Raw genomic sequence first — 25,687 nt, forward strand, 5'->3', positions numbered from 1 at the left:
TTTAAGGTAATTAAGGCACAATTTGCACAACTCTTATTGCTATTACTGTTCAGTAACATGCTGTGTGGCTCATTTATAAACACTGAGAAAATTTAAACCTGGGCAGTAATCCATACATCAGTGACTGGCTTTTTCTCCGCCAACTACAGGTTGAACGATGAAAGAAAATATGATTTGTTGTCATGGGTTGCTGCCCACATGCAAATTTGCCCACTATTGATAAATGATCCTGACTGTGTCTTCTCTTGAATATGTTAATCATGGGGGTGTGGTCATGACCTTTGCCTTTGAAACTATAGGCCATTATTGGGTACTTATAGAGTAAAATGTTACAAACAACCACCCAGTCAATTTCAACAATATCGCCTTACTCTGTGGGCATGATTGACATGCTGTGATGAAGAAGGCGGCACGGGCAGTTTTCACTGGCCCTGAAATCAATCTGTTGTGACTAAAGAGTTCCTCTCACTGTTTCTTTTTCTAGAACATGAAAGGGGTATTGACAAATGAAATGATGAGGTATTAAAAATAAGAACATTCTAGAATGGCAGAATATCAAGATATATTGCTCTTAGGCGAGCCAACTGATAAGTCTGTAGGACTGTTTCTGGTCACCTTAAGTAAATTCTGTGATCTCAAACCAATGTAAATCGATTAATAGTAGAGGTCTAAAGGTGGCCTTACACAGGCCGGTTCTAGCTGCCGATATCAGTCCCTTAGAACGATTCCGCGGCTTATAGGCCCATGTATGGGCACTAACAACAGGCCTGTTGTACTTAGCTATACTGGGTTGCTACATTATTTTCTCTCAAAAGTGCCTCCTTCATTAATTAGCTGCTTGATAGTTTTTTGCCGCATTGAAAAAAACGCAATGTTTTTTTCCTTTTCCTCCCTGAGAGAGAGCACATTTCTATTGCAATTGAAGCCAATTGTGTGATTGGGGGTAGTTGCTTTGGCACGTGGGTCACATGGGATGCTTGTATAGGGTCATTTCTGCGCATGCTCCAGTTCTTTGAAGGATTCTGCGGCACCAAAAATGATGTGATTAAGGTTATTGAAGGGCATTTTATTCTATGTGTTCTATGTAGGCCTTTCAGATGAGAAAACAAGTTGATTAAGCTTTACTTGTTCTTTAAGGAAGCTTGTTGTACTTGAGAATTACTAAGCTAGCATAAATCCATGCGAACTGCAAATATTCCTATTGGGTTTAGATCTTATACATCTTATGTAGTACAGCGTATACCCAGTTTTGTTTTATAGAAGAAAATGTTATTATACTTAATTTTTTATTTCATTCCAACTATTGTTTTTACCCCAGAACCAGTCTTTGTTAAAGCCTTTGTTAGCCCAAATGCTGGCAATTTGTATAAAAAAAAATCTCTCATCAGTGTTAGTCTGTATATGTAGTAAGCATATACTATGATGATACAGATATTCTCTTTTTTATTTCATCTTTTTCTGCAAGGATATTGGAATGTATCTCTTAAAGATTGTTCTTCTTAATGGATGCTTAGGTCGTTGCAGGGATGAATATACATTATTTACACCACTTTGCATAGATCGCTCTTTGAATGAAGCCACTGCAAGCTTGTTTTTGATTGTTTAAGAACATCTGTTCTGAGAGGATATGCTTTCCTAGCTCTTCTAGAGAATGTGTTTTTCAAAAGCTTTTGTTCTGGATTTTAAAAAGTGCAATGGCCTTTGTTTGAAGAGAATTCTCTGTACAGTTGTTTTCATGCTGCTCAGATACTTTAAAATCAAATAATGAAAAACGTACCCCTACAAAGCGTGCTTTTGTCATACTCCAGCAGAGATAAGGTGTTCATTTGTGGTTCCTTAGGACAAAAGTATTTTTTATGTGAACATTTCTGCCACTTTTATTTTATTGATCTGTTTGTGGGTTTTTGATGTTTGAAAAAAATCCTTATTTGTTGTTAATCTTACAAAAAAAAAACATTTAGAAGTACAACTGAATAGATCTAACCATGAAATAATGCTGCTCCATTAGTCATACGAACACTAAGCTAGACATTCTCTACCATTTTATTATCTGTGTTTCATGTAAGTACTTTCCCTCAGTAGTGCAGTGCTACTGAATTAGTCTTTAGAAATCATACCAGCTGTGTGTATTAAAGGAGACATATTGTGTGAAAAACAATAATGCGCCAGTGCATTATACTCCTCTAAATATAGAAGGAATGCGCTTGAAGTTTTTTGTTTCAGACTGATAGTGAAATTCCCCCAAAACCCTGCTAGTCCCACCCATCTGTGCCACTTCCTTCTGCTTCCTTTTCCAGACTGTGTAGGGGGGCCGGCGGCACTGAGCACACTGCACTACAGCATAATAACCAATCATCAGCTAGGCTGACCTGATAGGGAATTGAATCCTATCTTTGCTTGTGTGAATGTGTGCTTCTGGCAGGGACCATTAGGACATGCCTCCCCTCTTTTGAAACACGGACAGAGACCAGAGAGCATCTATAGGGAGCTCAAATAAAGGGGCCGTTTTTACATATAGTATTAATTTCTAGCACCGTGTATTATTCCTAATTGTCTACAATTTTTTTTTTTTTTATCCTATATGTCGTCTTTAAGTAGAAGAGTTAGCACTGATATTTGCACATCAATATTGGTATATAACATGCAAAGCACCAGACCTAAATACACCACTGCCTCTGCGTGTATACACAGTATTATGCTGTTTGCATATGTACTGTATTCGATTTCTGTGTAGTGGAAGCTTTGAGTTTATACAAATAAAATAACATAATGAATTGCCTTATACCTGAAATCCTTAAAATAACTCCTATATTTTCTGGTTAAGACCCCAATGGTTAAAGCTAATGGCATAGAAGGTAATTTGGAGAGGTTTGTCATTTTGTGGCTCCATGAGCTCAATTGAGGTGCACAAACATCTTAGCATCCAAGAGCAACATTTTTCTAACTGAACTGGCCAAGTTACAATTTGTACAGAATAACCAATACTACATCAGCAAAGATCAGCAACTGTGAAGGTGCTTCCCAGCTAAAAGGAAGAAAATCATTTTGCCAAATTTGGACATCCATTACCCACCCTCTGCAGTATGGCGATTGATATATGTATCCCTCCCCCTAGAAGGGGTGGTGACCATAATAAACAATTATTGCAATGTGAATCATGGTGGCTTCACCAATTACAGAATGGCACCAAGGGGACTAAATGAAAAGCTTCCTATACATGTACTCTTGTTTTGGTTTTATGTTTAATTTTGCTTTTATAATCCTTTTTGCATTAGTAAGGGTAATGATATTGCAGAGTTATTGGGCAACCTTATGGGCATTCATGATGGGGTTCTTTAGCTTGACAGAAACCTGGAGCCTCAGTTTTGTATCTGAGCATGGCAGAGTCCGATGCCAAGGTTGTTGGGCTACAGAGGGCTTACCTGAGCGTGTACCCACCCCATATACCTCATAATGGCCACGTGGTTTCTTTTAACATACATATGGTGTGGTCGTGGTAGCATATATGGCAAGTTATGGGGACACAGTTGTCCTTAAAATCAGGTGGCAATATGTATATACAGGCACCTAATGGGGACACAGTTCTCCTTAACTTTAGTTGGTAATATTAATATACAGGTACCCATTTGGCACAATGGGTTTGTGAAATAGAGAATTACCCAATAGTTTAAGCCGACATGGAACGCATATAGAGGACACACGTTTCCATGGTAACTTGGTACACAAAGGAACAGTAACACCAAAATATAAAAGTTTTTTTAAAGTAATGAAAATACAATGTACTTTTGCTTGCACTGGTAAAACTGGTGTGTTTGCTTCAGTAATACTACTATATTTAGGTATTCGATAAAACAAGCTGCTGTGTAGCCATGGGGCAGTCTTTGAGTCTGAAAAAAAGGAGAAAAGGCACTGGCAGATAGAATCCCATTGTATTCTACAAAACTTTTTTCTGTTATCTACTATGTAACCTGTGCCTTTTCTCCAGCTTGAATGGCTGCCCCCATGGCTACACATCAGCTTGTTTAAATAAACTGTAGTAGCCTTTCTGAAGCAAACACTCCACTTTAACCAGTGCAGGGCAACAGTACAATATAGTTTCATTACGTTAAAACACTTAAATTTTTTGTTGTTACTGTTACTTTAATCCCGAGTGACTGTTGTGATACAGAACGTGTTCTCTTGATTAACGTCTAGTTAAGTAACTTGGTTTGCCCTACTCTGCCATAATAATTACTCTGCACAATGCTAGGAGGTAGCTTCTTTACACAGGCACCTTTGGCTGTTGGCTGACATCTTTAACGTAACACGTTTTGTAGGATATAGCATGGACTGGTTATTTACCTTCACATTTTTTTTTTTTTTAGTATGATAACGTCATTATGATGTGTTTTGGCGACAAAACATGCTGTTTACAATGGGGTTATTTAGGTTGGGTGTATAGCGTGTTGGTTATCTTGATATAGGTCCATGGGGGGACTGAAATGTTGCTCCACCAACACTTGGATTTTTTTTTTTTTCATTAAAATCCCATGAGTGCTTTTTGTACAGCTACTGTTTTTAAAAAGTAGTATGGGCTTATATAATATATCCTACTGCTATTTAAACCTTCTGAGCACTTTATAAGATGTCTCATTAAAGGCATTGCTGCATGAAATTGCTTGGTGATAAATGATATTGAGGAAATTCCATCTGCTATGATAACTGGGTTTTCTTATGAGCTACAAATAAACTACCAGGGTAACAGAGAATTACTTGCTGTCTGGCATGTTTTCTTATCCCATGGGCATTATGTGGAACTGTTAGTTCATAAAGGCAAATGTTAAAATACCCTGTTACAGAAGCTAGATGTTTACTTTCTTAACAGTAGCTGCAGAAAAACTAGAGGATTATTAATTAAGCAGTTTACAATGTAGAAGATTGGCATATTGTGAGGCCACAGAGGGTGCTCAAAACAACAAAGTGTTTCTACATTTTCAGAGTTTAATTTACTTTATTTTATTCCAACATACATAAACTTGCTACTGGTAGAATTGGAAGTGTTTCTATTTTTTTTTTTTTTTTTACCCATTCTCACCCAACAATTGCCTTGTATTCCATTCATTTCAGTCCCAGATTGACTTTCCCCTTGCTATATTCCATTCTGTTTTACCCATATATTGGTAGAACTGGACTTCTGTGGAAGTATGAATATTAAGAGTGTCTTTGGAATGGGACAAGGGCACAACAAAATTTTTACTTTCAGTTAGTCTGCTAAAATATATAGATGTTTATTTATGATATATGTGTTGTATAAATGTGTAAAAATAAGTAGCAAAAACATTTTCCCCAGATATTTTTAGAGTCTCACATATAGAATGCCAACTGAGTTGACAAATTGTTGAACTTCAGATTTTTTTTTTTTTTATGCTTGAGAGACCAAAGTCAAAGTGCACAAAAGGCACATTTCAACTGAAAAGTAATTTATTGGCTGGAAAAACCAATATCTTTTGATGAAGAATTGTATGGGATTTTTAAGGCTTTGTACATGCTTCAAAAGATGTTGTATCTCACTGGAAAGAACTTCACAAGCTGTAATTGATTAACTGTTTATTTTAATTCCAATTTCCCTTAGATGAAAAATGGCATTTTACCTGAGTATTGCCAAGGGATGATGATGGAAAGAACTGTTGCCTCAAATAGATATGTGTTTAAATAGAATGTATTATTTTTTAATTATATATCATGTTGGATAATGTATGTCAATATTGTAAGTGGTACAATACAGTATTGAAAGTTGTCTAAACTGCTTTGTAAACATCCTACATATTGTAAGATGTAAGTTGTGTGGCTGTAAAGTCTCCCTATCAAATACACTTTTTTTTTTTTTTTTTTTTTAAGTCTAAGTTCCAATCTGCATGTGTAATTTGCCCAGTGGCAAACTGTCTATCGCACACTGTGTTCTGCTTCCCTAAAATGTGCTCTGCATATGGCAAATACAGAAGAAATACTTTCTTTACAATCGGTTCATAATGGGTGAAATCTTTGAAAAAATGAAGCTTGATCTATTTTGGTCTCTGTGGTACAAGTACTAGTAATGTATTTATCCTTCTGGCAAGCCACCATCCGCACAAAGTAGAATAGGGGGTTATTTACTATCAGTAGGCCAGGGTACAAGTTACCATATCTCTTGCAGTTACACAAACACAGGTTTTTGTGCTCCAGGATAGAGAGCAAAGTTGTCAGCACTGTATTTAGGGGCAGGGGGGCATTAACCTTTAGGACAGGGCTGCTTCACCAACTGCCCCCACCAGCACTGTACTGTGCTTACTGTGTAAGACCCCATCTAGGGTCATAGTAAATGAGCCCTGATATCCCCTAACTCACTCATCAATAATACTATTGGGCAGATTTATCAAAATGTGAGTTTAGAGCTTCATACAAAAAAACTCACCCACATTCTATTTATTCCTTTGGAATTTTTAGAAGTGTATTTATCAAAGGTTGAAAGTTAGAACTCACCATTTGATAAATATGCTTCTAAAAATCCCTTAGGAATAAATAGAACGTGGGTGAGTTTTTTGTATTAAGCTCTAAACTCACATTTTGATAAATCTGCCCAATAGTATTATTGATGAGTGAGTTAGGGGATATCAGGGCTCATTTACTATGGCCCTAGTAAATGAGCCCCTATGTCTATGTTTCTGCTCTCTTTGGGGCATTGCCCTAAAACCATTGTATATCGCATTAGGCAAAGTCTGTAAACTTCTCATATACTCTTTACTGTGTGTTCTCAATGTGCTTTTAACACTAGGGTCACTCTGGGCAACATTATCTCACTGATTATTCTCAGAGAGTTGTTACTGTCAGTTACTACAAGTGTGAAGGCTCCCACCTTGCAGGCGAGGGATAAGACACTTTGCTGCTAATTAGGTAGAGGTTTGACATTATGAGCCTACAATTAGCAACTGACATCATGGAGGTTTGTCATTCAGCCTTCAGTGTTCTGTATGGGAAATGTTGAAGCCTTTTCAGGACAGCATTGTTTTAATTTCCTAAGAATAAACCCCAAATTCTTAATATTAAGTTTGGTGAAATACTTCACAAGAAAAATGTTGACAATTTCTGGGGAAAAAAAATAAAGCATTTTTGACATTTGAATTATTACAATGATACAACTTCTAATATTCTGATTTGATCTTCACTGGATAAGTGCACATGGATCAAAGGAAATGATCATTTCTCTAAAAGAGTTTAATAACACTATTATATCCCTATACCGGTGTATCTCTTCTGACAAATGCATTGTGCTGTTAGTGATATTTTGGTAATCTGCCTAGTATTTATTCTTCATAGAAATAGTTTTTGTTCATTTCTAGATATTCCTGGTGTAGAAGGAAGTAGTGTTAATACATCTCTTGTAAGGTGCTAACAGGATCTGTGTGCGGTGTAATTGATTTGTCATGGCTGGTGTGATTTAGTCAGCTAAAATATGTTAACTTGACACCTAGTGCCACATGTAACGCAGAAATCTCTGCAGTCTATTATTCATTTTAGTATCATCACCGTACCATTATTTTGCATTTCAAATGCATAGCAGAAACTTTGTATTTGTTTTGCTGGTGTAACACCAAGAAATGAAAGTGTTTAAAAGTAATTTAAAATATAATGTACTGTTGCCCTGCACTGGTAAAACTGGTGTTTTGCTACAAAAACACTGCCATGGTTTATATAAACTACAATAGTCTGTCTGAGGCAAACACAACAATTGTGCCAGTGCATTGTACAACAGTTAATTTTATACACTTTTGTTGTTACTGTTCCACTTTAGAATAATTGTACAAAGTATTTGTTTAATATTTTCTTTAACTTATTATATGTTGTGAATATGTAACGGTTTATTTACTGCAGCCCGGATCCATCATTTTAATAATTGTTTGATATATTTTTTTATGAGCATACAGCTAGTTTTGGCTTGGCTAAGCTACCTTTCTCTCTTTGTGGCATTTAAATACAAAATTTTACTTTTTTTTTTTTTTTTTTGCCTTGTGGAAATTTGGATGTTATCAGTTTTGCTTCCTCCTTCAAAGGTTCTGGGAAGGTACTTAAAGTCATTGCATATACAGTTTAAATATTTTCAAGTAGCAACGTAAAACTACCTAGTTAAAAGACAAAGGCTTTTTTTAAACTTTTCAGAAGATTCTCATAGGGTGGCTATGCCTGTCTGTTGTGAAGGTGCTGCTGGCTGTCCCTATGTACTCTAAAAGCTGCTGATCACAGAAGGAGAAGCAAAGCCAGCAACCAAGCCAGAACAGTAAACCTGCTTTCTGAGCAAACTTGTAGACAAACTGAGGATAACAAAGGAATCAGTGATTATTTTTACCAACCCCCTCATCAATCTGTCTCTTTATGCAGGAGTCAGTCAGATTTTGATTAATATTTAGGTCTAACAGCAGATGCATTAGAGCTAACTGTTGCATGAAATGAGGCTTATATTACATTTTAATTTTTGCAATAGTTTCCCTATTGCAATGTATATGTTTGTGTGTCACTGTTACAAATTGCTTTCCTACTGGAGCACTCTTTCCTTGTTCTTAATGCTGCATGTATGTATTCAAAAACCTTGACATATAAAGCAGTTAGGTTAAGTGAAAAAAATAGCTTGTAAATTCTTTTTAGTCTTTCTAGCAAGCAGATATTTGTCAATGAACATGTTTTTAAAGGTGCATCAATTATAATCCCTTGTGCTTTCAGTCAAGTTAATGCCTGCATAGAACCCTTTCTGAAGCTGATGTAATCAGAGCACCAGAAATGAATAAACAATCCCTTCTAATTTCAACAATTTCAATGTTCATTTGCTGCATTTCCTGGTTTCTTTTCATTGCTATAGGATCACTATGGTGAATGAGTCTTCATTCTGTTGTTCAGTGTCCTCTGGGGGCTGTGTTTGGATGTTTTCTATACAGCTGATACCTTGTGTAGTTTTTGCAATAACCATATCATGAGTAAAAATAGAATAGCAAGTGCTATGACCCCTTTGCACGGATTTGCCCCCGCCTTCTTATTGTACGTAACAATAGAGCCTTATCCTGCAGGAAAACGTAATTTCCGGTATGACCCTTAGGTGTACAGCTTCCTGCAGATTAATGCACATTTGTATTGCCTCCTTGGGAAAACACAGTACCGAACAATTAGTATTGTTAGTATTACTGCTAAGTTACTGCAGTTACTGCCATGTTTTAGTAGTAAGAAAGAAGTTCTCTTTCTTCTTATCAGATCTTCCCATGAGCCTCTCAAATGCGGCTCGCTGTACTAGAAACATTTTTAGGCCTTTTGTTACCTTAGGGAGCAGGCCTGATGCGGTCACCCTCACCCCCCATAACAATAGTTCCACCCCTGGTAAAGTGCTGTCTCAGGTAAGCTTCTCAACTCATCTTTGGGCATAATCTGTATTAGTCTTAACTCTGTATGGCTTTGGAGGATATTGAAATAACCAGGCTTTAAACTCTTTAAAGTGTTCTAAATTTCTTGCAAGAAGACAGTGGTGTGGGATAGGGTCTAATGAATTGAGAAAATGAGTGAGCCATATGAGCTGATTGTCTATCTAGATATGCTTTGCTTCATCTCTATGCTCGTTACCATTATTGTCTTGTACAAGTTCTGTTAGGAATTTAATTTCTTTGCCAAATGAGCAGGTTTGCCTTTGAGCAGTAAGGGCTCTGGCACACGGGGAGATTAGTCGCCCGTGAAAAAACTCCCTGTTCGTGGGCCTCGAGAGGAAACTTGCGCAATTTCAGTGAAATCACGCTGCCGCGTATACCATCCCACCGGCGATTTACATTTTCGCCGGTGGGATGGCATTTCGGGGAGATTAGTTGCCCGAGACACGGGAGATTTGTCGCGGGCGACTAATCTCCCCGTGTGCCAGAGCCCTAAGACAGACAAGGTCAACCACAGGCCGAACCAGAGGTGTGTGTTTTATCAGTATTTCCACCATATCCATTACCCTTCTTATGCTTGATAAGAAAAATAAACAGGTGTTGTTCATTGGAACTGTGGCCTCTGCCATTTTCACTGGGAATATTGTGATATAAATTCATGTTGTCACCATATTTGAAGTTCATTTTCCACTGAATTGCTTTAAAAGCAATCAAATTCTATATTTTTGCGGCAGTTAGAGGTAATGTTTGCATAATCTGCAAAATATAACCTGATACCTCACATGGCTGCAAAATAACATGAATAAGAAACTATATTCTGTAACCTGCAACAGTATTTTTGCTTCACTTTTTAACTTAAAATGCCTAAAGCCAAAGGCTTCAAAATGGACATTGAATTGCCCTTGTGTGCAAGGACAAAGCTAATAAGGTTTTTTCTTAGTGTGATCTTGAACAAGAGCAAAGCATCTCTGGAGGTTTGGGGGATTTTTTTTTTAGAATAATAAGTAGTGTGTGTATTGCAGGATTTAACCTCACCTGAGGCTTTAGTATGGCATGAAATATTCAAGGACTAGTGCAACACTTGCAACCGGCAGCATATTGGGTGCTGTATATGGAGAACCTGTAGTTTTGATTGTTAATAAAAGATGATGTTCACTGTGGTATCTCTTGTGTATAATCCCATTATAAGGTGTCAGAAGAGGGGGTGTAGCATAGCCTAGCAGTCCATGGTGGGGTATGATGTTACGGGAAATTGCTAACTGAGCAGCTCCATAAATTATACCAAACTAGTGTCAAGGTATGCATACCTGTACCTGTCACCCATAAAAAAAAAAAAATACAGGGCAGCTGGCTAGTGCTATTGTAGTAGAGCCCTAAATAGACTGAACTATGTAAGCTCTTTTGGGCAGGACCTTCTATCAGTTTTTAGTTGCTTTGAAATCTGTATGTTCAGTGTGTACACCCTTTTATCTGTACAGTGCTGCAGAATATGCTGGTGCTTTATAAATAAATTTGAATTAAAAATGATTGTCAGAGGATAATACTTTATGGTTGGTTATCTGGATACCTGTCCTCTAGAAACTTCTGAATTACAGGAAGGCAGTTTACCATAGATTCCATTTTAATCAAATATATAAAACATTTTTCTTATTGGAGGCTAAACTATCCTATTTTTTTGTAGACTTAAGGTATGGAGATCCAAATTACAGAAAGACCCCCATATCCGCAAAACACCTGGTCCCAAGCATTCTAGATAACAGGTCCCATACCTGTACTACATTATGGCACCTGGTCTCCTATAGCTGTAATACAAAAGAACTGATTGAAAACTGCTACCTCTGGTCTTGCTAACTCTCTTCAGATTCTGTGCATTAGAGAGGGCTTTTTAGTCACTTTTCAACTAGGTTTCATTGGTATTCAACGTAGAAAAATAATTCTTAATAAAATTACTCAACCAGGCTTGGAATCAAAGGAAAGGCTCTGCTAATAGCAAGTTCATTCGTGTTTCTTTCATCTACTGCCTACAAAAGATCAGAGCCAGTAAAGTGTTTGTATGATCACATTTTAAGCACCAAGGCATGTTTTTATACCTAATTGTATTAAAGATAAAAAAAAAAGTAGTTTCTGTTCAAATTTATATTAGTGCGGATTTTTTTTTTCATTCTCTGCTACATTTAATGGACGATTTCACATTCTCAGTCAAATAATCCTTGTCTGCTTTTAGGTTTTTTACCCTAGCAAAGATGGCACCATGATACCAATGTTCATAGTCCATAAAAAAGGAATCACCTTGGACAAATCTCATCCTGCTTTTCTATATGGCTATGGTGGCTTCAACATATCCATCACACCAAGCTACAGGTATGGGCAACATCCATGTTACTTTCTAAAACATCACTCATTCAGCAGAAATAAATGTGTGTTCTGAGTGTGTCATAAAGAACATCATATAAAGCAAGGAACTCACAGGGCTTAAAAGTATGGTACTCAGGTAAGACTGTGGTACCAGCTGCTGTCAGAATTATTTTTATGCTTTTTCATGTGATTGTGTGAGCCTGTGTGGTTGTGAGGGGACAGCCCCAAGAAAATGTTAGAAATATTTGAAATAAATAAAAACTTAATGATATGTATGAATGGCTCTTGGTTATTTCTTTTTTGGTATTACTGTAACTAAGGTTTGGTCCAAAAGATGCTGGATATTCTTCTATGTTAACTGTGGGATTTCTAATGGTGACATTTGTTTGCCGATTAAAATAGGATCATCAATCAGGAAAACATTAGCCCAGGAGCCTCAGGAGACTATCTCTAATGATTTAAAAGAAAGCATTATAGCTTTACTGCCGACAAAACCTGTACCACAGAGAAAACTAACTTAATAATCAAAGTGATAGAACAGAACACCAACAAGTCGGTTTTCTTTTTTGTTTTTTTTTTACCATGTAATATATAGGCCACTAATTTCTTGCAAAAACACTGAGAAATTATCTGCCTGTTTCTACATGATTGAATGCAAAGAGAATATGTCATATGTGCATAAGCTATAAAGGGGTAGGCAGAAGAGGCATGTGCAACAGTAGGGGGGATTCTGGGCACTTACCCCCTCTCTCTGAGTCTGGGGCACTGCTGTCTTTCTCAGAGGGATTCAACTTTGTCAGGGGGGGTTGGTGTTGTGTAGGTGGAGGTCGAGCTGAGGTGTCATTCTTGAAAGGGAAGCAGGGGCTAGTCTTGGGCACCATCACCTGTGGGCCCAGCACTGATTAAGGGACTGCAGTGTTGCTTCACAGTGCCTGTGGTTGGTTTAACAGTGGGAGGTACAGCGATATGAAAGGCAATGAACTATAGACCTATAAGAAATATAAGAAACTGTTGTGAAAAATACAGAATTCTGTTACAACTTAATTATGACTGTTCCTTGGGCCAAACTATCAGATAAGTCATGTATTGCCTACCTCAAGTTGGCGGCCTCACCAAATGAGCAGAACTTTCACTGTATAAACTGCTTAATATAGAGGGGCAGCACCATGTTTGGCCAATTTTTTAGCAAGCAGAAGCGTTGGTAAGCAATTATAATTATTTGGGCTGGCTAACAAATTGCCATTTCATAGTGTTTAATCCTTTCCTTCTTATTTAAGGCACTAACAATAATAGTTCTTTAAAATCATATTCATTTAAATAAGGCTGGCATATGCCTCTGACATTTAAAAATACAGGGTTTCTATATTGAAACCATATAAGAATAAACAGAATAAGAATTACATCTAATTGAAGATTGCCAAGTGTCAAGAGACTAGAACAACATCTATATCATGTAGAGTTTACAGCTTTCCCAAGCTGTTCAGGAATCTTATTGTAAAATGCCAATTAAACTTCATTTTGTGGGTGGGCTGAAAGCAAATCTCCTGACCTGAGGGGCAACTCATCTTTTCCTGGTTGAAATTTTCACATCGGGCTTGCCATGTTCTTCATTTTCCAGGGTGCCACAGCCATGTGACCATGTGAACTTCAGCCACACTTTACTGCTGAGTTGCTAGTTGGAGTGATATCACCCCCCTCCCAGCAGCTGATCAGCAGAACAATAGGAAAGTAGCAAGATAGCAGCTCTCAAGTTACATGGGAGTAGGAGAAACAATAGGTTACCTGAAAGCAGTTCTAATGTGTAGCGCTGGCTCCTTCTGAAAGCTCAAACTCAGGCACAATGCACTGAGATGGCTGCCTACACACCAATATTACAGCTAAAAAAAATACATTTGTTGGTTCAAGAATAAAATTGTTAATGGTAAAGTGAATTATTTGCTATGTAACAGTGTAATTTAGAATTAAAAAGTATACAGTAAAAATCTTCACAGTATCCCTTTAACCACAGATATAAACAGGGGTGCTAAAATCCACCAGTACAGTTATCCATAGTAACCAGTCAGGTTTTTAATTTAATTTTCTATCTTTAAGTGTTTAAAGCTAATAACTGATTTGTTGGTGTTGGCAACTGCAGTGGAGTTAAGCTCCTGATCTTTTTGTCTTATTTGGTCCCATAAAAAAATATGTAATAGCTTGCATCCAGGTTGAAGTGAGTCTAGTGGTCTATAAATTAAAATAATTGTAAAAAATGCTAGTATGTGACATTTTAAGAGTAATTCCACAAAACTGATATAATGGCATGTAACCCATAATACAGCAATAATGAGAAAGTTGACCCTGCAACTGCTAAGGGAGCATTGGGATGTAGAGGGCCCAGTTGGGGTCTGACTAGGTGGCAATTTCAATAGAGTATATTGAAGGGAATATATATATATATAAGTCCACACGACAGCACCACACTCCGAAAGTTGCTACAATGTAGCTGCACCTGTGCACGGAATACCAAATAGAAGGTGAAAAAGGTCCCAAAAGGGACCGAGACGTCGGTTGTACATGCAATTATAATACACTAATATTTGTTTGAACCACAAGACCCTTGGTGCTGGTTGTGTTTGATTTGGTATATATATATATATATATAATATATATAATGCAGTTTGCTAGTGAATGCATAAATGTGAGATTTGGGGGGAATATAATAAACAGATTGTATGAGAGAAACATTGTTAGATACACTGATGTACTGTATATAATGCTGTATTAAAATGACTTTATTATACGCTAGCATTGATTTTTCTATATTATCAAGTCAATTGCACTTGTAAATCAGATGAGGGCATTAAATCTTAATAGACGTTAAAAAAAAAAGTTTATAGTCTATTTGAAAATATTGTTAGGGCATAATGAATTTTGAACACAATAGTGCTTACCCAGAAGTTTCTAAGAAGAATAGGTAATGTATTTTCAACCATAGCAATGTAAATCAAGACTGCATTAACAAATATGTAGTTTAACAGATAGTATTGGCTAATATATGACCAGGCCAGTCAGTATAATGAGCAAGCAACGAAGCCTAGTTTTACTTCTGAAAGATAAAATCAAATACATATATAATATATGCTACTTGGTTTTATGAAGCCATCATGGTTAGGGTGGGAAGGGTAAAAAGGAGCTGCAGTGCTCATCAAAGTGTAAGACTTATTAGAGATGTGTGCAGAGATATGCTAATTACTTTATTTCCCTTTGGCCATCTATGTATCCAGAATTGCTAGTTTAATAGCGCAGATACAGCCTTATACAAAGCCATGTTTCCAAGTTTGCAGTTTGAATATGTGGATCTGAATTATAAGACTGCGCTATTAAACTGACGTGCATGGCCACAGGGACATAAACAAGTAACTTAAAGGTATACTGTCATGGGTTAATAGAAGCTTCTCCAGCAGAATCCTTCATTGAACAATTGGAAGGTAGCAAGATAACAGCTCCCTAACACCTGTATTGCTAAATGTGGTGGATATCAGAACAGCACTCAATAGTATAAAATCCAAGTCCGGCTCATGACTTCTTCAGTTACATTGAGCAGAAGTAACAATAGCTTGTTTGAATACAGTAGCTGTTTGAAAGCATTTCTAATGTGTAGTGCTGGCTCTTTCTGAAAGCTCAGAGTGAATTATTTGCTATATAAACAGTGTCATTTAGAATTAAGTATCCCATAAAAATCATAACAGTATCCCTTTAAATGTTTCTGCTTATAAATCCTGTTTTAAGAGCGCTTTGACTGCATAGGGTCCTGGGTTCCATTTTGGCCAGGGCATCTGGAAGTAGTTTGTATGTTCTCCCTGAGTTGTGTGAGTTTCCTCCACATTTTAGATGTCACCACAAATTTGATGTTTGGAAATGTGTGAAATGACTGTTTGGTAATATTGCTATGTTTTGATATTAAGCTGAATTAAAGAAACGGTATCGCCAAAAAATGAAAATTTATTGAAGTAATTAAATTATAATGTACTGGTAAAAGTTATGTGTTTGCTTTAGAAAGACTACTATAGTTTATTAGTTTATAAAAATACCCTGCTGTGTGGCCATGGGGGCAGCTATTCAAAAGGAGAAAAGGCACAGGTTACATAGCAGATAAAAGATAAAAAAAATCACTGTATTCTACAGCATGGATCTATTATCTGCTATGGAACCTGTGCCTTTTCTTTTTACAGCTTGAATGGCTGCCCCCGTGGCTACACAACAGATTATTTATGTAAAACTATAGTAGTGTTCATGAAGCAAACACATTGTTTTTACCAGTTTTGGGCAACAGTACATTATCTTTTAATTACTTTATAACACTTTTTTTTTTTTTTTTTGCATTTATCTAAAGCTTCTAATTACTGCTCTTCCAGTAATATTTGTGCTATGTCGTCAAACTCACAACAATTTTACTTAATTATTAAGACCGAGAACTGCGAAGTACAAAAAGGAAAAAGAATAATGAAGGAAAAGCCCACCTAAAAATTAGAGAGACAGTCATTGTTTTCCATTTTTCTACACCCAAATTACCAGAAACCAACAATTATTTAAAGAAGCTGAAACTGGAATAAGGGGTTTTATGTTTTTTATTGGAAATAGCAGATTGGACATTTTCTAGTGCTTTGTTTTCTAAGTGTTTTATTGCTTTGTAGGAGGGGAAAAGCACTAGAAATTACCTCCCTATTCAAAATTAGTAGGAATTGCTAGCAAACAGGTCCTTTGTAGTGACAGCCACATACTGCAACTATAATGTAAATATGCAACCATATCACTTGCCTATATAGAAGAGTGATGCAAAATGAACCCTGTGAAAGCTCATCTAAAGAACATAAAGGTGACCCAGTTGCAATGTGGGAAAAGATTTTTCAGTCAGTTGACAAAAGTAGACTTTTTTTTGCTCAGAGATCAAAGAAATATGTGTGTGTTATAAATATAACGCTGCTCAAACCTCCAAAAAATATGGGATGGAGATCCATTATCCAGAAATTCATTATTCGCAAAGCTCCAAATTATGGAAAGACCATCTCCAGCAGAGTCTATTTTAAGCAAATAATTCAGATTTTTAAAAATGATTCCCTTTGTTTCTGTAATAATACAACATCATGAATCCATACTAATGGAAAATAACCATATTGGGTTTAATTTTCAGATGTTTTTAGTAGACTTAATATATAGTTATCCAAATTGCTAAATACTAAATTCCCACCACCACTTTTATTTCTTAATAGGTGATGTTGCTTTCCCAAAATCTAGATGGTTTTATAGCATATCCATGTTCCAGTGTTGTACATATTCATATTTTTTCTAGAAATCAGTTATGAGCTATTCTTTTTTTGTTTCAGTGTGTCGAGGTTAATTTTCGTGAGGCATCTTGGTGGCATTCTAGCAGTTGCTAACATTCGAGGTGGTGGTGAATACGGGGAGACTTGGCACAAAGGTAAGCCATTTGTATTGTAGTTGCCATTTGATGTCCAGATGTGAGTACTTGGTTCTTAGATGTTTTACTTATTATAACGTAATTGTTTCCCATCAGTAATACACATTACTTATAGTTGAGGGCAGACATTAACATACAGCTCAGAATACAGGATACTGTATATACTCGAGTATAAGCCTAGTTTTTCAGCACCCAAAATGGGCTGAAAAAGTCACCCTCGGCTTATACTCGGGTCCCTCTAGACTAGCACCCTCTCTCCTTTGTGTGCAAATTAGGCCACCTGCAACCAGACCCTCCAGTGCCCTGGCCTAGGCTCCCACTAGCAATACTTATTTGCCCTTACATCTCCTCCGGGACCGGGTCTGCTGCCAGTTTGCCAATGTGCAATGAGCATGGGGTAGTACTCATATTGTTTTTGTTGACCCTCTTCTCCGCTTACAGAGCTAGTTTACTGTTTTTCTTTGAAATAAATATTGAAAAACATATACCCCACTGATGCCTCAATTAATGTAATTTTATAGGTATTTATTTTGATTATTAAAACGTAGCAGTAGCGGCTGCATTTCCCACCCTAGGCTTGACGCGAGTCAATACGTTTTTCCAGTTTTGTTAGGTAAAATTAGATACCTCGGCTTATATTCGGATCGCCTTATACTCGAGTATATATAGTAATCTAAAAAAAGATAGTCAATATTCTCATTGCAGATAGAACCATATTTTTTTTTGTATCTCGCATCTTTTACATTTTTGAAGCAACCTTTTGAACTTCTAAATGGAGCAAAAAAAAAAGTCTTACTCTCCCTAATTCATCAGTACTGTATACAGGAGGCGTGGGAGGTAGGCAGAAGCTGGGACAACCCCAGGAACTCCCATAGCTAAAAGCCATTCATAACACAGTATCACTTTAAGTACAGGGTCCCTAGCACTTTGCTTGTCCCCGATTATGACACTTAAAAACTACTCTTCAAAATATTAATGTACATAAAAAGGTACCTATAGGTCATGTTGATAGTTTTTCGCTGATAGGGCTGCTTTTGTAAGTAATTGTTACTTGAAGTTCCTAAACCTGACTGTTTTGCCAACCTGACTGTCCCTTCTCAGCCTGTCAGTTATAGCTTCTAATGCTAACAGACTCCTGCTGCACAAATATGGCAGCCCCCTTATAGAGCAACATGGGGGATCTGATAAGTAATGTAAAAGCATCAGGCAAATACTTTTTTGGCAAAATTATTAATAGCATGCAAAGCCAATGTTATGAAAGATGTAACAAAAGCTTAATTTCTGGTGACAGTATTTCTTTAATGCCTACTTATGATGTCAGGTGATCCCTTACATCTTTTGGAGCTGCACTCTGCACATTAATTCATTGGGTGGATAGGGGAAAAGGCCTGAAAAAATGGTAGAGAGCTATTATATGTGAAGGATATAGATTTTAAAAAGGGCAGATTTTGGAGAGTGCTCCTGTAACCAAATTTAATAAGGCATATCATTAAAGGTATGTTCATTTATACATAGGGATCTTTTGTATAGTTTCTTTAAAATGAGTCAGAGGGTTTATTGTAGCTATTATGTAGTAATTATTGTAGTTATTAAGTTGTAATTAGTGCTGCAATATTGGCTTAATCCCCTTAAGTGGACCTAGGATTACCGTGAGATGGGACAATTATAGATTGTATGTAGATTGCCACAGCAGTGCAAATATATTTACTAATTACTTAACAAGTCCAGTTGCTTTAGATTTATTTAGACTAGATATACCATGACCTGGATAAATGAAAATCTTCAGTTATATCCCCCTACACCTACCTTAATCCACACCCATGTCATCCAAGTGGCTTTTTCATTTCAACTGAGTTGGAGGGAAGTCTCTGGATCTTGAGGACTGTATTGCCTTAAGGGTTTAAAATGCCAATCACTGTATTATCCTGAAGGGGCAATGCATAATAATGGGGAATTCTCTCCCACTCATTTTCAGCAATACCCAGAAATGCCAGTTGCTTTATACTTCTCTCTCCTAGATACTGTAGATCATTACCTGGATGAATGAAAACCATCATAGACTGATTGACCCTTGACTATTCATTTGATATACTATGTGGATGATTTGGTTATTGATAAGCTTCAAAAGAGTATAGAACCCTTGTTCATTTTTAGCATTGTATTCCTTGAGTACATTGTAGCTATTATAACATTTTGTCAACACATTTAATCTTTCTAACAAAGTCTCAAGACCAGCTTTTCTGTAAAAAAGGAACAATATTTCTGTGCTTTTTAATGAGCAGTTTGGCATTTTCCGGTGAATACCACCACTGATGAAAGGAGAAGAGGCTGGATCAAGGCATTTCAACCTTATAATTAAAAAAAAAATGTGGAAATGACAGACATTGACATTTTTGCTAAGATGATTCTTCCTCAATAGCTTCTATACAACAAAGTTAGAGGCAAAAAAAAAATCTGCTTATGTATTTAACCATTGCAAGGCTATGCACATTTTAAACCAGGTGCCTTTTCTACATCTGCATATCCTTTATATAAACTAAATACTTTGAGGAAATAATTTGTTCTTGAAATTTATTTCTAACACATTGCTACAGTACTGATGCATTAACACATTTGCTGCAGTTACTGTATGTGAATCACATAGCACTAAAATCCTGAAAACACAGAATATACAGCGCTTAAAAGTAAGTTACTTCACACAGGTGAGTGACTATAGGTCCAAAGAGTACATTCAAATCTGCTGATGTGTTTCTAACCCAACAACAACCACTTTTGCTACTTCACCATTACCCTGGTATATAATGATCCTTGTTCTGAATTCTCTGAACTCTATATGTGTAATAAAAGCCTTGGGTAGCACCTTCTCCTGTGACAATGCTTTATCAGTTTATAACATTCACCGTTTAATCCATGTCCATTATGAAAATATACTAAGCAATTATTTGTATCTAAGCCCCATGTTAAACATCAAGCTGTTAACAAAAACCCTTAAAGAATGCACCTCTGTTAAAGAAGGACAGCATACAGTCCAATAAACAATGGTTCCAACAGTAGACCTAATTTTTAATTTTGGTTTTGTCATTTGTTTTACAAAATAGTGATACATCAAGTAAACAGTGAATACATTATACATGTACTTACCCCCACCTTGGTCCTTTGTGGTTGGTGTAGGCCAGGGGTCCCCAACCTTACTTCCTCGTGAGCCACAGTCAAATGTAAAAAGACTTGTAGAGCAACACAAGCATCATAAAAGTTCATGGAGGTGCCACTATGCACACTATCAGCTTACAGGAGGCTTTATTTGGTAGTAAACAACCAAAACTTACCACCAAGTCAGGAATTCAAAAATAAGCATCTGCTTTGGGGGCACTGAGAGCAACATCCAAGGGGTTGGTTAGCAACATGTTGCTCACGAGCCACTGGTGTAGGGGTAGATTCCCTGCATGCTTGCAGTTAAACCCCTTGTACAATAATGCAGAGATAATTATCCTTCATTAGGCACATATGGTATTGAAAAGAGTGGGGTCACTAAAGAAGTGTTGCTAAAAATGTTTAAAGTAACCATAATATGGATTTTCTGCAGGGAATGTAGCCGGAAAAGAATAACGCCATTCCCCTTATCTTTAACCTTATTCCGAAATTCTTATGTGTTTTTTGGTATTGACCAAGAGTTAGGTATTGGATTGGTAGACTGGTGGGCAAAGTAAGAGTTATGTCATGCAGGGTGCTTTGTCACTCTTAGGGGCTGATTTACTAACCCACGAATCCGACCCGAATTGGAAAAGTTCCGACTTGAAAACGAACATTTTGCGATTTTTTCGTATGTTTTGCGATTTTTTCGGATTCTTTACGAATTTTTCGTTACCAATACGATTTTTTTCGTATCCATTACGAAAGTTGCGTAAAAAGTTGCGCATTTTTCGTAGCGTTAAAACTTACGCGAAAAGTTTCGCTTTTTCGTAGCGTTAAAACTTACGCGAAAAGTTTCGCTTTTTCGTAGCGTTAAAACTTAACGCTACGAAGAATGCGCAACTTTTCGCGTAAGTTTTAACGCTACGAAAAATGCGCAACTTTTTACGCAACTTTCGTAATGGATACGAAAACTCGCGTTTTTACGCAAAAATCGTATTGGTAACGAAAAATTCGTAAAGAATCCGAAAAAATCGCAAAACATACGAAAAAATCGCAAAATACCGATCATTACGAAAAAAACGCAATCGGACTCCATTCGACCCGTTCGTGGGTAAGTAAATCAGCCCCTTAGAATATCTCCTCTCCAAACAAAGCTCCTGAAAATACCTTTGCACGGTGATTAATATTAATCACCATGGGTAAAACATATCAATTGTTTAATAGCGTGAGATTGCCTTCACATGATTAAAATGTATTACCAGCGGCAATTTACATTAACCCTCATTCAAAAATTATTCTTGATTGCACACAGTGGAGATTTCTTGCCAGTATTATTCTCACCAGAAAAAAAAACACAGGTAGTATTTTCTGTTCAGACATCTGATTGGGTGTTGTGGATTACTAGATTTGGTACAAATCTTGAAACTTTTATTACTTTATTACAGTGGTACCCAAACTGAGGGGCTGTTCCATATTTGGGGGGCTTAGAGCAGCATGGTGGCTGAGGGGACTCGCTTAAAGGAAAACTAAAGTTGAAATTACTAGGGGTGCCAAAACATTACAAACATTTATTTAGAAGATCTTCATCACTATCCTCTTTGGCTGCTTCCGTTATCTTTTTATTCTAGTCCAGGCAGGTGCTTGCACTGTAGAGCAAAAGTCGAACATAAGACACCCAACAGAAGAGCAAAGGAAAATAGCACCAACGAGCTTCTACAGAATTACCCTAGACCAGATCAGTATTCTGCTACCAGGAGCACTGGCCTGGGGTATCAGTTAATTTGATTTTAACTCTCACCTAGGTGCACACAAGCCCAGCTTAAATGTTAAGGCAAGATTTTGGGGTGAAGATATCTTTTGAACTATGGCTGAGCGGCTGATCCACCAATGTGTTTGCATGTCTATAACCTTGTCATTACTGGGTCAACCATTGCTCTGGGGTGCCTGTGATGTCTGAACCAGAAATTTTATATTTTTATATTTATAGAGGGGAATACTTGTGATCATAAAACTTCACGTGACTATTTCATAAATTGACAAACCATCTTTATTATTTTCTTACAACTGTTACTATTATATATATATATATATATATATATAGATAGATAGATAGATAGATATAGATATATATATATATCTATATAATATTCCAAGGATTGTGCGCACTCCAATTCCAAATGTTAAACTTTATTCACAGATAATCGCATATCAGTTACATCAACGTTTCGGTCATGGTCTAAGACCTTGTTCACGATGTTATACCCTTAATATAAATTACATACAATAAAACTTTATATACAAGATTAATCCCACCCACTGGTCACGTGTCAGCCAACCGACACGTGACCAGTGGGTGGGATTAATCTTGTATATAAAGTTTTATTGTATGTAATTTATATTAAGGGTATAACATCGTGAACAAGGTCTTAGACCATGACCGAAACGTTGATGTAACTGATATGCGATTATCTGTGAATAAAGTTTAACATTTGGAATTGGAGTGCGCACAATCCTTGGAATATTGTATACATGGAACAACCGTTTTGCAGCACCCAGAGAAACTATGTGAAATATGAGTGATATGGGAGTGCGGACCATTCGTAAATAATATATATCTATATATATATATCTATATTTTATTGGAGAGTTCTTCAATATCATTTTTTTCTTTTGGTTGCATGCTACAAGTCACAGCATATTTCGCCTGCTCTAACTGGCATGTGGAAGCACAGTAATAAACCATTCACATGTCTAAAACTATAAGGAAAAATTAAAACCCTATATTTTTTAGAAATATAATTGTTTTGCATCTATTACACTATTGCCGGGTTGATATAATAGCGGTGGTTCCGCTATAAGCAATATCAGGCACCAAGAGTTTACAACCCACTGCCAGTATTTAATGCCTGTTTATTGTAATTTAGTATTTTGTTAACTGCCCTGTTATTACTACATATCTTTTGCTAGCAGACAGCAGTACTTTTTTCAAGTTTTAGAAACCTGTATTGGCCAAAGAGGTCTTTTTAGATACATTTTTGCAATAAATTGATTAGGTCTTCACATTATGTTAAGCCGTTTATTAACATTTTTACATCATTACTTGAATGTTTTCGAATTTCCATTCAGGTTCATATGCAAAATAATTGTGATTTTGCATCCAGAATGACTGTTTCTATCATTTTACATTCTTGCATCACCGGCTTTCTTGATTGCACATCTGTTCTTCTGACTCTGATTTTACTATTTTAGGAAATAAGTGATTCATATTTTTAACTGCCTTTTATTTCTAAAAAATGAAGATGATTTTTATAGTTTTTATATTGAGCTGAGGATTTATAGATCACTCCTATTTTAGGCAATCCAGTAGCATAAAAAGGTTTACCCTTAGGTCAGACAGGTTAGGGTTGAAATTTGTCTGGTCGCTGTGGGTCAGACTGGGGAATTACCTTTTTTACTTGCTCCCGAAGTTTCCCTGTTTTGGAACCTAGGGTGCGCGCAGAAGTAGTGTACAGAGCAGAAAGAAGCGGGTAGGGGTTGGGTGCAGATCCTATCATAGCATCACTGTGGGTTAAGTTTTCCTGACCCGCACATCACTATCATCCAGTAAGCAAAATAATGAGAGGCTGCATTGTTGTAAACAAAACAACTTTTGGGTGCTATTTTTTATCTTTTAATCTTACACCTAGTTATGGAGCAGAACATTGAAAATTACTGTCACTTTTTCTCCCCCCTTTAAAGCTGGAATCTTGGGAAACAAACAGAACTGTTTTGATGACTTTCAATGTGCTGCTGAATATTTAGTCAAGGAAGGCTACTCATCAGCTGAGAAGATCACAATCAATGGAGGTTCTAATGGTGGCCTGTTAGTAGGTAGGTGTTTATGGGTTTTTTTTATGTATTTGTTTTTGGGGCAAAATATAAAAATGTACTTTTATATAAAGAATGTATAGCTTTTTATGATACTTTTTTTTTTTTGTTTCTGCAAGGACATTTAAATTGAAAACACCATTGCATTATACAGATCTTATTTGCTATGAAACCTTTCCATTTTTCCATGGAAATCTGCTCCCATGGCTACACAGCAGCTTATTTATATAACCTATAGTAGTCTTTCTGAGGCAAACAGAAAACTTTTACCAGCGCAAGACAACAGTACATATGGTTACATTTTTTCATTTTAAAACTTATTTTTCACTTTACTTTTCCTTTAAAGGAGACATATAGGGGCATATTTATTATAGTGTTTAAGCAACATCACCAGTGATGTGCAGGGGAGCTGGAAGGACTCGGCACTTATGGAAAATGCTTTGTTCAGAGTTATGTGGAAATACATATAGTCCTATAGTAGGATTATTTTTTAACTCAGCATTTTGTTGATATTGATGTTATGTGCCACATTTTTTTCACTTGACCTGGCATAATCTTACTGAAATAACTAGAGCAGCAAAATGATTAGTTGAGTACACATAGTAAATGATTAGTCAGGACTGACCATTGTTAAGGAGACAAGTGGCAAATATAAATTGTCAGGAAAACTCATAACCTATTAGGGCAATGACACACACAGCTACTTTTAACTGGCTAGTCGTCACAAAACGATGACAGAATTGATAATTGTCTCTACTTGTGTTTTATCACCGATCGACATGGTGTTTTCTGGCATTTTGTTGCTGCAACAAGTAGTGGCTACCCTAGCAGATGGTGTAGGCTATAACTATACTTTTGGTGCACCATGTCACTTTATATAGATCATTACACCTTTTTTCCATTGAAATGAATGCTGGGGTATGTTTTGCTCTGGTGCACAGTGTGGACTGTATGAGAGCTGTGTTACATCAAAAGTCTGTACTGAGTTCACAATTCTACCCCAACCCAGTGTGCATACGGATATTATATTGTCAGGTGCCTCATTCTTCTTTTAGCAAAGCAGTACAGACTGCAGTGATTTTATTGGTTACGCAGACTAAACTATGCTTCCCACAATTCCCTTTCCAAAGACAGCAGATACATGGGGACAGTGTTAAGGAGATTGAGAAATTCATTCTTTATAGAGTAAAGGTGGATATACATGGTGCAATCTACTCATTTGGCCTGGTTGCCATATGAGCAGATTGTCTCCCACCTACAGTGGGTGATGCGGCGATCAGCTAAACGATCGAATTAAGACCACGGGTGTATAGGCCATCAGACAGTGTCAATTAGCTGATGTAGTCCCTGATCAGATGGGAAATTCTAACCTGCCCGGTCAAAATCTGGGCAATTTTAGGCCCATATGTCGGTTGGGGGTGCTCATACACGGACAAACAAGCTGCTGAATCAGTCTGAA

At 36.8% G+C, this 25,687-nt stretch overlaps 1 protein-coding gene across 1 annotated transcript in view; it reads left to right on the forward strand.

The window, feature by feature from the left end:
- Positions 1-25,687, forward strand: part of prep (prolyl endopeptidase) — a 62,743-nt gene that overhangs the window by 33,215 nt on the left and 3,841 nt on the right. The window contains 3 exon segments of the mRNA NM_203858.1: positions 11,641-11,777; positions 17,135-17,229; positions 24,100-24,231. Coding sequence (NP_989189.1) covers positions 11,641-11,777; positions 17,135-17,229; positions 24,100-24,231 — 364 coding nt within the window.

This window comes from Xenopus tropicalis, chromosome 5, assembly GCF_000004195.4.
Source record: "Xenopus tropicalis strain Nigerian chromosome 5, UCB_Xtro_10.0, whole genome shotgun sequence".
NCBI classification, from domain to species: Eukaryota; Metazoa; Chordata; class Amphibia; order Anura; family Pipidae; genus Xenopus; species Xenopus tropicalis.